Source organism: Gorilla gorilla, chromosome 10, assembly GCF_029281585.2.
Source record: "Gorilla gorilla gorilla isolate KB3781 chromosome 10, NHGRI_mGorGor1-v2.1_pri, whole genome shotgun sequence".
Taxonomy (NCBI): Eukaryota; Metazoa; Chordata; class Mammalia; order Primates; family Hominidae; genus Gorilla; species Gorilla gorilla.
The window spans coordinates 24,786,318-24,800,173 of record NC_073234.2 but is presented as its reverse complement, the minus strand read 5'-3'; the positions used below and the strand labels follow the sequence as shown (position 1 = coordinate 24,800,173).

The window sequence follows — 13,856 nt, the reverse complement described above, 5'->3', positions numbered from 1 at the left end:
TCAGGTTACCAGAGACAGCTGAACTACAAACACCAAGATGGCTCCTACAGCACCTTTGGGGAACGATATGGCAGGAACCAGGGCAACACTTGGTAAGAAAGAAAATCTATTCTGAGTTTCAACTATGAGTTCAGAACGTGCACATAGATTACCTGTCTTAGTCCATTTTCTGTTGCTTATAACAGAATGCCTGAAACTAGGTAATTTATAAAGAAAAGAAATTTATTTCTTATAGCTATGAAGGCTGATAAGTCGAAAGTCTAGGGGCCGCATCTAGTTGAGAGTCTTCTTGCTGGTGTGGACTCTGAGGAGTCCCACAGTGATGCAGGGCATCATATGACTAGAGGATTGAATGGGCTCACTCGGGTCTCTCCTTCTCTTCTTTTCTTTTCTTTGTTTTACTTTGGAGAGAGTGGGCTAGCATCTCCTCCTCTTCTTATGAAGCCACCAGTCCAACTGTCATGATAGCCCTTTAATCTAGGACTGGATTCATCCATTCATGAGAGCAGAACCCTCATGAGCCAATCACCTCTTAAAGGCTCCACCTCTCAATACTACCACATTGGGGATTAAGTTTTAACATGAGTTTTGGTGGAGAAACCATTTCTAAACCATAATGTTACCTTATTTAATTCTTATAGCTACCCTGGGAAGTGAGAGTTATTAGCTTCATTTTACAGAGGAGAAAACATATTCAGTGTGGATAAATAAATGTGTCAGGAGCAAACAACTAATAAGTGGCAAAATTGAGAACACTTTCAGGTGGATTTTTTTAATCCAATATACCCAGACCCTCTTCCTTCTCATGTTGCTAAGGGAACATTATAAGTTTGTAACTTGCCCCCTTAAATTGTTGCTCAGCCCTAAGAGGTGTTAGAAAAATGCTAGAATAAAACCACAACCATTACTGGCAGAGCATACCTTACTACCTTCTACTAGATGATATCTTTTCTCTCTCTCTCTTTGTAGTTTTACCACACAGGCAAACACAGGGGGAAAAAAGTGGAAGGGCAGGATGATGGAGAGAAATATTTACTGAAGCAGAACATTAGAAGTTAGCCGATTAGAGTTAAAACTACAGAAAGTAAGCTAAGAAATCTAGGAAAGGAAATAAATTCATAGAGCCCACAGTGTAAATGCAAATGACTTAGTTAACCAACCAAGAAAACTGGAAGGAACCTGAACCTCTGAAGTGGCATAGAAATGCTTTCGGAAGCAAGGACAAGCTGGTAATGAATTGAACAACATGTGGCAGCAAAAAGAAAAAAGAAAAAAGAAAAAGAAATGTCTAAGCTAAAAAGAAAAAGTCTCCAAACTCTCAGTAATAGCTGATTGACTTTCTTGGGGGCACACTGTGATAGGGGAGCCTGTGTGTACAAAACAGAGCAGTAAAGTGCTCAATGAAAAGAGCCTCAGCACTGCATTTTTCCTCCCCCTAGGCTCACAGCTTTTGTACTGAAGACTTTCGCCCAGGCTCGATCCTACATCTTCATTGATGAAGCACACATTACCCAATCTCTCACGTGGCTCTCCCAGATGCAGAAGGACAATGGCTGTTTCAGGAGCTCTGGGTCATTGCTCAACAATGCCATAAAGGTGAACTGTTCCACAAACTTCTGAGCCTGACACACATCAACATAACATCCCCCAGGGGTGAAGGGAGGAAGGAGGCACAAGGAAATTGCAAAGATGAAGTCCTGGATGATGTGGGATGGCATCAGGGAAAGAGTATTAAACTTTCTACAGAGAAGGAAGAAATTGGGCCAGATGCAGTGGATCACACGTAGAATCACAGCACTTTGGGAGGCCAAGGCAGGTGGATCACTTGAGCCCAGGAGTATAAGACTAGCCTGGGCAACATAGCAAGACCCAGTCTCTACAAAAAACATTTTACAAAATTAGCCAGGCATGGTGGCCTGTGACTGTAGTTGCAGCTACTTGACAAGCTGAGGCAGCAGAATTGCTTGAGCCTAGGAGCTTGAGGCTGTCATGTGTGATAGTGCTACTGCACTCCAGCCTGAGCTACAGAGCAAGACCCTGTCGAGAGAGAGAGAGAGAGAGAGAGAGAGAGAGAAGGAAATGGCATACTTTGAATGGAAACAGATACTGAGGAGCGTTTCCATCAAACAACAGAAGAGAATATACTAACACTTGGCACTGGAATTAATCAAATCAATGTTGTATTCACAGGGAGGTGTAGAAGATGAAGCGACCCTCTCCGCCTATGTTACTATTGCCCTTCTGGAAATTCCTCTCCCAGTCACTGTAGGTACCAGCTCAATCCCATTCCCTACCATGAAAACTGTAGACTTGCTGTCTGGAATGCCACTCTGCTAAGGGCTGAGTCTCAAGTCTCTTTTGGTTCAATGATGAGGGATTTCTCAGACTGATAAGCTCTTTGGTTGATGCATTAAGAGGGATTTACACTTGCCCAGTAATGCCCATAGACTATGTATCAAAACCAATCCTAAAAACAGGTTCTCTAGTCTTATTCTTTAAGACTGAACTATAAAGGGAAGAGATCGAAATATTTTTCTATTTAAATTTGATGAATATCTAGCTGTCTGCCTATCTGTCTGAAATCCATTAATAACATCTGACTGTCAATATCCAGCTCTCGGCTTGCTCTGCCCTCTATTCACCCTAGGTTGACACAACCACATTTTGCCTTTACAGAACCCTATTGTTCGCAATGCCCTGTTTTGCCTGGAGTCAGCCTGGAATGTAGCAAAGGAGGGGACCCATGGGAGCCATGTCTACACCAAGGCATTGCTGGCCTATGCTTTTTCCCTACTGGGAAAGCAAAATCAGAATAGAGAAATACTGAACTCACTTGATAAGGAAGCTGTGAAAGAAGGTGAGAGCACTTATAAGTGGGAGCTGAACAATGAGAACACACAGACACAGGGAGGGGAACAGCACACATTGGGGCCTGTCTGGGAGGTGCGGGGAGGGAGAGCAACAGGATAAATAGCTAATGCATGGGGAACCTAATAACCAGGTGATGGGCTGATAGATGCAGCAAACCACCATGGCACACCTATGTAACAAACCTGCACATCCTGCACATGTACCCCAGAACTTAAAATAAAATAAAATTTAAAAAATAAATAAATAGATAAATAATAAAAGTTTTTTTAAAAACTGTGCAAAAAAAGGTGAGAGCAAACAGCAAATGGTACCAAATTTCCATTTCCATTTACACCGATTCTACAAAAAGAAGAAATATATTCCTTCTGAAATCCACAAGCTTCATCTGTAATTCCTTAGCCAAGTCATACATTGTGAGATCAGAGCACCTTTTATAAAACTGTCTCCTCTGGGATTTCATATGTTACACAGAACAGAACATAATAGACATAATGCTGCAGATAAATTATGCAGTTTTATTTCCACTTGCTAAAACCAATGTAATAGACAAATAGATTCATTTTCTCATGATTTCTCGCTACTTACTTGAATGAAAAGAGGTACAACAGCTCTTCCATACCCCCTAAACCCCCACCCAATGCCGTCCTGGCTGCACCATGCTCACTTCATGCTCTGGGCTTCTGCTAAGCTAGTGCTGCTGTAGTCTCCTTTCAGCTACCATCATAATTATCTACCAGGATCTCATCAGCCACGCTGAGATGTTCTCTGACATTTACAAGATCCAGAGATGGAGGAAGGACTGTGCCTGGAGGTGGAGGGGAAGATGGTCAGTAGGACAAAGGGTGACATTGATGACTCGCTTATTGGTGGAAATGCCTTCACTGAAGTTTCCCAAAGCGAAGGTACTGGAAGCAGAGTAATCATTGGTGTTGATATTGTCATGAACAATCACTTGCAGGAACCGACTTCACAAAAGAAGCCTACAAGAAGTACATCAAAGCTGACATAAAATCAAAGACAAACTTAAAGAACAGAGACCAGAAACAGTAAAACCTTTTATAACAGGAGCTGCAGAACAAATCAAGCACACTCTTGCTAATCTCAAAAACTACCAGTTCTTCATTTGATCTTAGCCAAAAGGTCAAGAAGCAATAAAAACTACCAGTTCTTTACTGGTGAAAACATGAACCCATATGGCATGGTGCCTCTGCTGGACTACCATGAGGATGGTGTGACTCCATAGATGATTTTCCATGGTTTAGAAATGGAAAAATGTTCACAAATTTGGCAGTTACTTTGGATGTATCACCTGTCGTAACTGGCTTCTGCTTGTCATCCATACAACACCAGGACTTAGACAAGTAGAACTGATGTCATCTTGAGATCTTCATTTATTTTGACCATGATTTATTTGGAGCAGAGGCATTGTTTTTAAGGAAAAAAATGTCATAGAGGTTGTCTAAAAACAAAATGCATTCAAACTCATTTGAAAGAGTGTCATTTAGTTTAGTACATATTTAAACTCAATCTATCTTGTAGTGTTCTTAGAGAAACTAGAGTCTGGTTGTAGACCACTACTAGAAAGAACACAACTGCCATGAGATAACTTCTACAGTGGAAACTATTTCTGAGGCTGGAGTACAAAAACAACAACAACAACAAAAAGAATCAAAAGTTTTAATTCTGAGTTGAATTAGCCGGGAAGAACATGCTTATAGCAGTGCCAACATTTGAAGTGGAGCCTTATACATTTCATCACCTACAATGGAAGTAGTTAACTCTGGAAGAGGTTACAAAAGAACAAAAAGGGACTGATTCAGTTGGAGAGAAAAAAAAAGAAAGAAAAGAGGTACAACAAACAGAAAATGCAATAACATTTTCAAACTATTTTTATCTCTATTTGCCAGAGAGAGCATCACAAAAGTCACATGAGATCAATAGTTAAGTTTTATATTCTAGTCTATACTGCAATTCTCAGAAAATATCACGAACAATAAAAGAACTCTCTCTACCACTTTTCTCTTTCATCAGTCCAACTAAAATAACTTTGGAGAGATTGGTGAGTATGCTCTATGCTTCTTCCTCCATCAACCTACCCTACCTTCGTAACACAGGACTAAATCAAGTTCAGCATAGAAGTGTGAGTTAGTGAGTTTTAGGAGTTTATGACAGAGAAGACCTTGCTTCTCCTGTATTATTTTCAGCTCCATGTATTATGAATGTGCATTCTCTTATCTACCGGTTATAATTACTTATTGACGAGTTACAATTATCTCCTTTTTCTCACCCTTAAGACAACCTCGTCCATTGGGAGCGCCCTCAGAGACCCAAGGCACCAGTGGGGCATCTTTACCAACCCCAGGCTCCCTCTGCTGAGGTGGAGATGACATCCTATGTGCTCCTCGCTTATCTCACGGCCCAGCCAGCCCCCACCTCAGGGGACCTGACCTCTGCAACTAACATTGTGAAGTGGATCATGAAGCAGCAGAACGCCCAAGGTGGTTTCTCCTCCACCCAGGTCAGTGGTTCCCAAAGAGTCTTCTGCTCCAGGTTCACTTGGCAATTGGGAGGCTTAAAAGTAGAACAGTTAATGGAAAAGAGAAGGCAATTATTAAATCATTGAAGAAGTATTTATGAATATTTGAGGACCATGAGAATTTAAAGGAAAGACTTAAGACATCCCCCATAACACTTTTCACTAAGCCCTATGTTAATATATTAGCAACATGGAGACTTACAACGAGCATCTTTACCCTCTAAAGCCATGCTATGGTCATTGGACACATTCTAGACCAGAGTTTTTCAGCATCAACACTATTGACATTTCGAGCCACATCATCGTTGTAAAAGGAACTATCCTCAGCCTTATAAAATATTCAATAGTATCCCTGGCCTCTCCCCATTAGATGCCAGTAGCACGTCACTTCCAGTTGAAACAAGAAAAAATTTCCTCCAGTTGGGAACCAATGTTCCAGACATCTTCAGAATCTAACAAGAAATCCTCTAAGATGTATCCCCCAAAAAATGTGTGATTAAAAGTACAGTGACTAAGTATAATCCACTTTGATCTTTTTGGAATGAGAAGTTTCATTTCAACTACTCCAAGGAACTCAGCTTCTTCATTCCTTTCTACTTTCCCTGAGAGTGCTCTTCTTACTTTCTCTTTAAGTTGATCTTTTTTAAGCTGAAGCTCTTGAAAATTTATTTTTCTAGCATAATTCTAAAAGTATTTTATCGAGAGTATAAATGATTGTATTAAACACCCAGAGTGTCTGGCTTTTCCCTCCTACATGTCTTCTTTCAACAGTTAGGATCTCCATAGTGAAACTTTTGTTTTTCAGAGAGATTAGGTGGGGTAAATAAAAACAAGCTAGATGAAGGTAAAAAGAAACTCAAGAAAGTGCAACTTGTCTCATACCATTTTCATGTACAGTAAATTTTTATCACTCTTTTATCTAACTGGTCAATCATCTACTTAAAAATGGTCACTATTTTTGTCTTAACTTCTTAGTTTTAGACCTATTCTTTGAAGGACATATCCAAAAAGACTGTCAATGAAAATAAACAGTGACATTAATAAACATTATTAGCCTTTTATTTCATTTGGAGAAACTGCAGCATGATTTTGATAATGTCCGAAAGGCAGAGAAAAAGGAAAGGTAATTAGTGAAGATCTACCTTAGGGGTAAAAAGCCAGCTTCCCTCATGGCAGGCTAACACAGACTTTGGGGGAAAATCCCAGATGCCAAAAATGTACTCTTTGGGACGGTTGTCCACTCATCTCTTCCAGGACACAGTGGTGGCTCTCCATGCCCTGTCCAGGTATGGAGCAGCCACTTTCACCAGAACTGAAAAAACTGCACAGGTCACCGTTCAGGATTCACAGACCTTTTCTACAAATTTCCAAGTAGACAACAACAACCTCCTGTTACTGCAGCAGATCTCATTGCCAGAGCTCCCTGGAGAATATGTCATAACAGTAACTGGGGAAAGATGTGTGTATCTTCAGGTAGGGCTCCAAGGTTATATGGGTGAGAGTCAACTTTAAACTTGCCAATTGAAATGGAAACTCTGTTCCTTCCTTCCTGGGAAAGTAAAAGGCACCTCTGGAGACGTTAAGTAATGAGGAAGTGAGGGGTCCCAGAAAAAGAGAGAAACTGATAGTGTCTTTGCTGTTTCACAGACATCCATGAAATACAATATTCTTCCAGAGAAAGAGGACTCCCCATTTGCTTTAAAAGTGCAGACTGTGCCCCAAACTTGCGATGGACACAAAGCCCACACCAGCTTCCAGATCTCACTGACCATCAGGTAAGACGTTCTAACCTAATCACCTATCTTTGGCCCAAAAGCAACTTGGAATTAACGGAAATTAATAGTCCATTTGGAAGCTATGTTATTAGATTAATATAATTTAGAATTGATATATCTATAAATGAATTTGGCTTTTATCATTATGACGTGATCCTTTCTCTACTAAAAATATAAAAGTAATATATACTAAATAACAAATGAACCGTATAGTGAGGTGTGCAAAAACCATAGATAGGTTAAAAATGCCGATTAGCAAGATTCACTACCAAAGATTTTGATTTGATAGTTTTGGGGTGATGCTTAAACATCTGTAATTTTAGCAAGTGGTAGATCTGATGTATATTCATGTGTCCAATGTCAATGTTGCACAAGTCCAGGGAACACAGACCTTTGTAGAATATTGTTAGGGACAACTTCTTGAAGACAGACAGGCTTAAAGTGACGCTTGAAAGCAGAAATTTGGCTTTCTTTCAAGTATAAAACCCTAAATTCTTTTTCCTTTGACACTATAGTTACACAGGAAACCGTCCTGCTTCCAATATGGTGATTGTTGATGTAAAGATGGTATCTGGTTTTATTCCCCTGAAACCAACAGTAAAAATGGTAGGTGTATTTTAATCCTAATAGACTTCATACAAAAGTATGTTCTGTATCCCCAAACTAAGACCATACCAATATCAAAACCATGTCAACATCATCCTGCCTCAAAAAAAATATTTTCCCCAAACCCAGGAAGTAAATGAACTATTTAGTTGGCCATAAGCTAAGGGACATATATGATACCAGAGAAACACACAAGGAGTACCTATCCTTAGGCCACTCATAGTTTAGTCAGGAATTTAAAGCACATGGGCACAAAACAATAAAACCACCCAAGAAAGATAGGATATGGTTTAAATCCCAAACTGACTGATATGCACTAAAAATTTGGGAAGGGAAAAAATCAACGTGAACTAAAATTATCAAAGATGCCAGAGGCTCTAATGTGTTACTTGGATATTGAAGAATTGTGGAACTCCTGACCTGAAAACAATTAGCTTTCTTCTCTTCAGAGAATGACCATTTGTCCCTTATTACAATCTGCTCTAGATCTCACAGCATTCTCACATCTGTTCTCTAACTTTAACTGAAGTTTTCTAATTCTCTCCAGCTCGAAAGAACTAGCTCTGTGAGCCGGACAGAAGTGAGCAACAACCATGTCCTCATTTATGTGGAACAGGTGAGGGCTCTGACATCCTGGCTAAGACTACATATGGGTTGTCTTTCTAAGTGAGTCTCTTTACTAGAATAGTAAATAGTCAGTAACATGAGGAAAACAATCATTAGTAATGCCCTTCCAGAAAGGTTTATCTATTCCAAGAAGAATAGGAGGGGAAACCTTTGAACTCCATGTAGTGTTCTGTTCTATTTTTAATTATGTTAAAATTGGAATATGAATATTTCTATGAAATTTAAAGTATAAAATCAATAGAAAAAAGGTGTACCATGTATTCCTGTTGTTTTAAAGGCCCCACTCCCTGACGATATGAATAAATATTAAACTTGAAGTGATAAATCAATAGGACTAAAGGTTATCATGCATTCCTGTTATTTTAAAGAACACTTCCACAAAATGAATAAATATGACCCCAGTGGTTGCGTAATGATAATGTTAACATTCTAAAATGTCACCATCAAATAAAATGAGGATTTTATGAATATTTTCAAATATGACCATAAAACAAAGAAAATGTTTTATGTATCCAAACAGAAAGAATACTTCGTCGTTTTAATTACAGATTGTATGAAACCATGTTTCTCCAGCTTAGAACACATTCACATGGGCCCAGAGAGTTAATCTCATAACAAGGGACTACAAAAGAATAGGGTTGGCTCAGTTGTTTAGAAGAAAATCTGTGAAAATTTGTTGACTGTAAATAGAGTTCCCAAGGATGCACTCTAAAACCCGTCTTTACATCCACAAATGTCTGCTCACCTAAAGACACTGGTGAAAAAGAGTCAAACAACAATAAGAATATGTTTTGCTCATGGGAGAAAGAAGGAGGCTTTCTAGGTTCTTGACTACTCCCACTTTTCCTTTCAGGTGACAAATCAGACGCTAAGTTTTTCCTTCATGGTTCTGCAAGACATCCCAGTAGGAGACTTGAAGCCAGCAATTGTTAAAGTCTATGATTACTATGAGACAGGTGAGTGAAAGAAAAATGAAACAATCTTAACCAGAGCCAAGAAATGGATCCTGTTGTGACAGTTGATCCTCTTCTTAGCCCACTTAGTCAACATTAATCTTTTGTTTCTTTCCTCCAAGATGTACACTATAAAAATGACTTACTACAGTCTGGCCAACATAGCAAAACCCCATCTCTACTAAAAATACAAAAAATTAGCCGAGTGTGGTGGTGTGTGCCTGTAATCCCAGCTACTTTGGAGGCTGAGGCAGGAGAATCGTGTAAGCCTGGGAGGCAGAGGTTGCAGTGAGCTGAGATCACGCCATTGCACTCCAGCCCAGGTGACGGTGCGAGACTCCGTCTCAAAAAAAAGAAAAAACAACACAAAACAAAAAAAAAAACTTACTGAACAAATTTATCAATTAGTGTTTCTTGAGTCAGAAACTTAAGAATTAAAAAGAATGATAATATATAGTCACTGCTTTCAAGTAGTTTAGAGACATAGATAACATAATACAGATAAAAATATTACATAACAGGAAAGACTATTAGTGACAAATGAGTGTTAGTGAGCTAAGCAATAAGTCTGAGAGGCAAAAACAGCACAGAAGGCTGGTGCTCAGGAAGAACAAACAGGAAGAAAGATCTGATTTGGATCCTAGAGGTTGAGTGGAGTTTTGGGGGTCTATAGAAGTAGGAGGAGTGTTTCAAGCTGGAACAATAATCTTAGAAAAGAAATTAAGGGAGCAAGCTGAACAAAGTGAATAGAAGCAGAGAGGTCATGGAAGAGAGAACTACAGGTTAGTGCAATTATGATCATCTTCCCAAGAATTTAAAATTTGAACAGCTGCCATCTGAACAGGCTTCAGTCCCCATCTCCAGTCTCAGGGAAAGAGAATATAAATATGTTAATGATCCTGTTTAATTCTTGTCTATTTACATGAAGTTTTGACAATTCTGATAGGGCATGCTTTTCTCCAGTAGTAAAGTGACTAGACAGATTTAGCATGGTCCCTAGTTCATAGATCTTTCGTTTCTTCCTTCACCCAACGTTATCTTTCAGATGAGTCTGTGGTTGCTGAGTATATCGCCCCCTGCAGCACAGGTAAGAGTTCACAGCTTATGACCAGTACTAGATGGCATTAACTCACTCTCCAAGGGCCCCTGCATTTTAAATTCTCTACAAGGCTTTTCCTACATCTGAGACAATCCACACGGCATGTCCTCACACCAAGACAAAACTGTGGCGTAGCATGCCTATTCTGTAGCGGACTCTCCAATTTCAGATATTCACTCCCAGAAAAGTCAATAAGCTTTGTTTATTTGTAGGACAGCTATCTCTAAAAGCAACATTTCACTTCACAGCTAATTGGGGTTCCTTCAACACAATGGTCAACTAATCACACACCTAAAACCAAATCTAGCCTTACACTTAATTTTGTAAATGAAGCTTTATTGGCACATGGCCACACTTATTATTAACATTGGCTATGGCTGCCTTTGTGTGCTGATTAGTCATGACAGACCACATGGCATATAAACCTAAAATAATTACCATCTGGCCTTTCACAAAGTTTGCTGACCCTGCATAAGCTCACTCTGCTGCCCACACTCAACTGAATGCTCCTCAGGAAACCATACAACCTCCTTACATTTTTCTTTTCTCCATAGATACAGAGCATGGAAATGTTTGAGGACCATACAGGCTGTATATTTTGGTGGATTCTCTGTCCTATACATTTACTTAGAAGGAATGGAGTTATTTGTCTCTATAAAATAGACACTAAAAAGATTTGCTGAATAAATATGTACTTCTGGTCAAACTATCACTTGTTGCATCATTCATTCATCAGACATTAATAACATGTTCACATGATGAGTTATATTCTTTCTGTTTAATTTTGGTGCAAAGGTTGGATTCTAATAGGTTAGCATTCTAGTACGAAAGCAGAGTGGAGGTTGCAGGTAAAGAAATTGAATGAAAATTCAGTTGAGAAAGGTGGAAGGTGAGAACATAAGGGGATGATAGATAATATAAATGTGGTAATATAACTGGACTAGAAGGGTCAGAAGATTAGAAGAAGAGACATCAGAAGAGATGTTTGAGATGAGGAGAAGTGCTGTTATAGGAAAAACTAATATTGAAAGAATTGATAATTAAAGTGCATTTTAGGATAAGATTATTATATGGATTAAAAAAATAAAGAGATGAGAGTGAAGGATTTAGATAAACCATCTACAAACATGGATAATAAAATTAATAAGTTTAAAGATAAAAGTAACAGTGGTGAGGATGCAGTGACTCAAGGGTTAAAATCTTCAAAGAATAAAAGGGGAGTAACCTGCATCCTATAGATTATTTTAATAGAAAGAGACATGGTGGCTACAGTTAACCATATTGTATTCTTGAAAAATGCAAAGGAGTAGAGTTTAACCATATGACAACTATATGAAGTAATGTACATGTTAATTAGCTTGACTTAACCATTCTACAATGAATATATATTTCAAAACGTTGTACATGGTAAATATACACGATTTTATCTGCTTAAAATAATTTCTAAGGTAATTTTTAAACATCATTTAAAAATAAACAAGGGTATAGCAGATGGTAAAATCAAATGGCATGAGAGTAGTTAATGCCTTTTATGGAGGGAAAAAAAAAATCAAGTATTTGAGAAGAGGCAAGAATGACATTATCCTATCTACAGAAACAGGGATAAATGTAGTGTGGGAGAAAAAAAAAACTGGTCACCTCTTAATGGAGACATAAAACAAGTCAAGGTCTCAATAGGAAGACATGCTTCAAATTCAAACATAAAGGCAACATTTGGAGAAGGCTATAAGATATTTTGCTAATAATAGGTTCTGAGTTCCAGAAGACTTAGCTTGAAGGGTTCAAGGAGTCGTAGAAGAATGGTGGGTGGATATACCAGAGTGGAGCCATAACACAGTAAGAAACTGGCTGATGAAAGATACATGAGTGGAGAAGTGAAGTCAGCAAGATGACAGAGTAGGAAACCCTGGTCTTCCCCCAGGCTTCCCCCCTGTCCCACACATGAACACCAATTTAGTAACAATCATGGACAAATTCCCTTTGTGAGAAATTCAAAGGCTAATTGAAAGACTCCTGTATCCTAAACAAATGCAAAAGCAGACTCACCGAAGCCAGTAAGATTCAGGACATGCTACGGCTTATGAGAGGCTAAAAAACAGAAAAAAGAAGATTCAGAACACTCCCAGCATAGCACAATACAATTAGAAAGAGGCCCCCTAGCTCCCAGCTTCTCTTAGGGGAGAGAAGGGGTTACTTCACACATCTTAACTTTTCTGAGGGTTCTCCCCAGAGAATTGGTTTCTATCTTGCCAGTAATAGAGTTCTGACAGGACAAGCACAGTCTAGCTGCTTGAAGGAGAATGAAGATGGCAAGTTGGACTGGTAGGCACTATAGATCCTTCTCCCTGGTCAGCAGAGAGTGTGTGGACAAAAAATTTCCTGCTCTCAGCTTTCCCTTAGGGAGAGAAAGAGTTGATCCATGTGTCTAATGCCCTAACTTTTCTGTAGATACCCAAACAACTGACATCTGCCTTGCCAGTCGGGGAGCTCAGATGAGTCTGCACAGTCTAGCCCCACCTTGGAAGAAAGGAGGTGGCAGCTTGGAATGCTAGATGCCATTAATCCTTCCCCTTGCTAGCAGACAGTAAATGGATTTTTTTAAATCCCAGCTCTCAACTTCCGCCTGGGAAAAGAAAGAGTTGATCTATGCATCCAATACTCCAACTTCTCTGTGGCTGACCAAAGAATTGGCACCTATCTTGCCAGTCAGGGAGTTCTGATGGGTCCAGCACAGACTGGCTGCCTGGGGGAGAAAGACAGCATTGATTTGAAGTGGTGAACACTATAACTCCCCTAGCTCATCACAAAACAAGCAGACAAGAACCACAGCTTCCTGCTTCTCCCTGAGAAGAGAAAGGATTGTTAGAATCTCCCACAACCTCCAACAAGGCTGATTGATAGGAACCTTCTCCTATACAAGACTAGTACGTGAAGAATGGGAGAGGTGCCTTCCTTTGTCTAATGCAGAGGCAACAACACAGAGAGTCAAAGAAAATGAAGAATTAGGCAAAGATATTCCTTTAAAGAGGAACAAAATACATTCTAGAAATTAACACTAATGAAATGGAATTACGTGATTTACTTTATGGAGAATTCAAAATAATTCTCATAAAGATGCTCACTGAAGTCAAAAGAACAATGTATGAGCAGTGAGAATTTCAACAAAACCATAAAAAGTATCAAAAAGTACCAAGCAGAAATCATTGAGCTGAAGAACCCAGTAACTTAAAAATTCACTATAAGGGTTCAATAGCAAACTAGATAAAGCAGAAGAAAAGATCAATTAATTTGAATACCAGTCATTGGAAGTAGTTCAGTCAGAAGAGCAAAAAAGACAAAGAAATAAAAAGTGTAGAAAACCTAAGGAACTTATGTAGCACCATCAAATT

At 39.1% G+C, this 13,856-nt stretch overlaps 1 protein-coding gene across 1 annotated transcript in view; it reads left to right on the top strand.

Annotated features, from left to right (window-relative positions):
• The window catches only part of LOC101142455 (PZP alpha-2-macroglobulin like), a 59,864-nt gene extending 48,688 nt beyond the window's left edge, over window positions 1-11,176 (top strand). The window contains exons 25-36 of the mRNA XM_004052670.4: window positions 5-92; window positions 1,440-1,596; window positions 2,191-2,265; window positions 2,677-2,857; window positions 5,166-5,389; window positions 6,662-6,880; window positions 7,055-7,182; window positions 7,698-7,788; window positions 8,336-8,404; window positions 9,269-9,371; window positions 10,414-10,455; window positions 11,022-11,176. Of these exons, the coding sequence (XP_004052718.3) occupies window positions 5-92; window positions 1,440-1,596; window positions 2,191-2,265; window positions 2,677-2,857; window positions 5,166-5,389; window positions 6,662-6,880; window positions 7,055-7,182; window positions 7,698-7,788; window positions 8,336-8,404; window positions 9,269-9,371; window positions 10,414-10,455; window positions 11,022-11,044 (1,400 nt within the window). The 3' untranslated portion in view covers window positions 11,045-11,176. The remainder of the gene's footprint in view (window positions 1-4; window positions 93-1,439; window positions 1,597-2,190; window positions 2,266-2,676; window positions 2,858-5,165; window positions 5,390-6,661; window positions 6,881-7,054; window positions 7,183-7,697; window positions 7,789-8,335; window positions 8,405-9,268; window positions 9,372-10,413; window positions 10,456-11,021) is intronic.
• The last annotated feature ends 2,680 nt before the right edge of the window (window positions 11,177-13,856 follow it).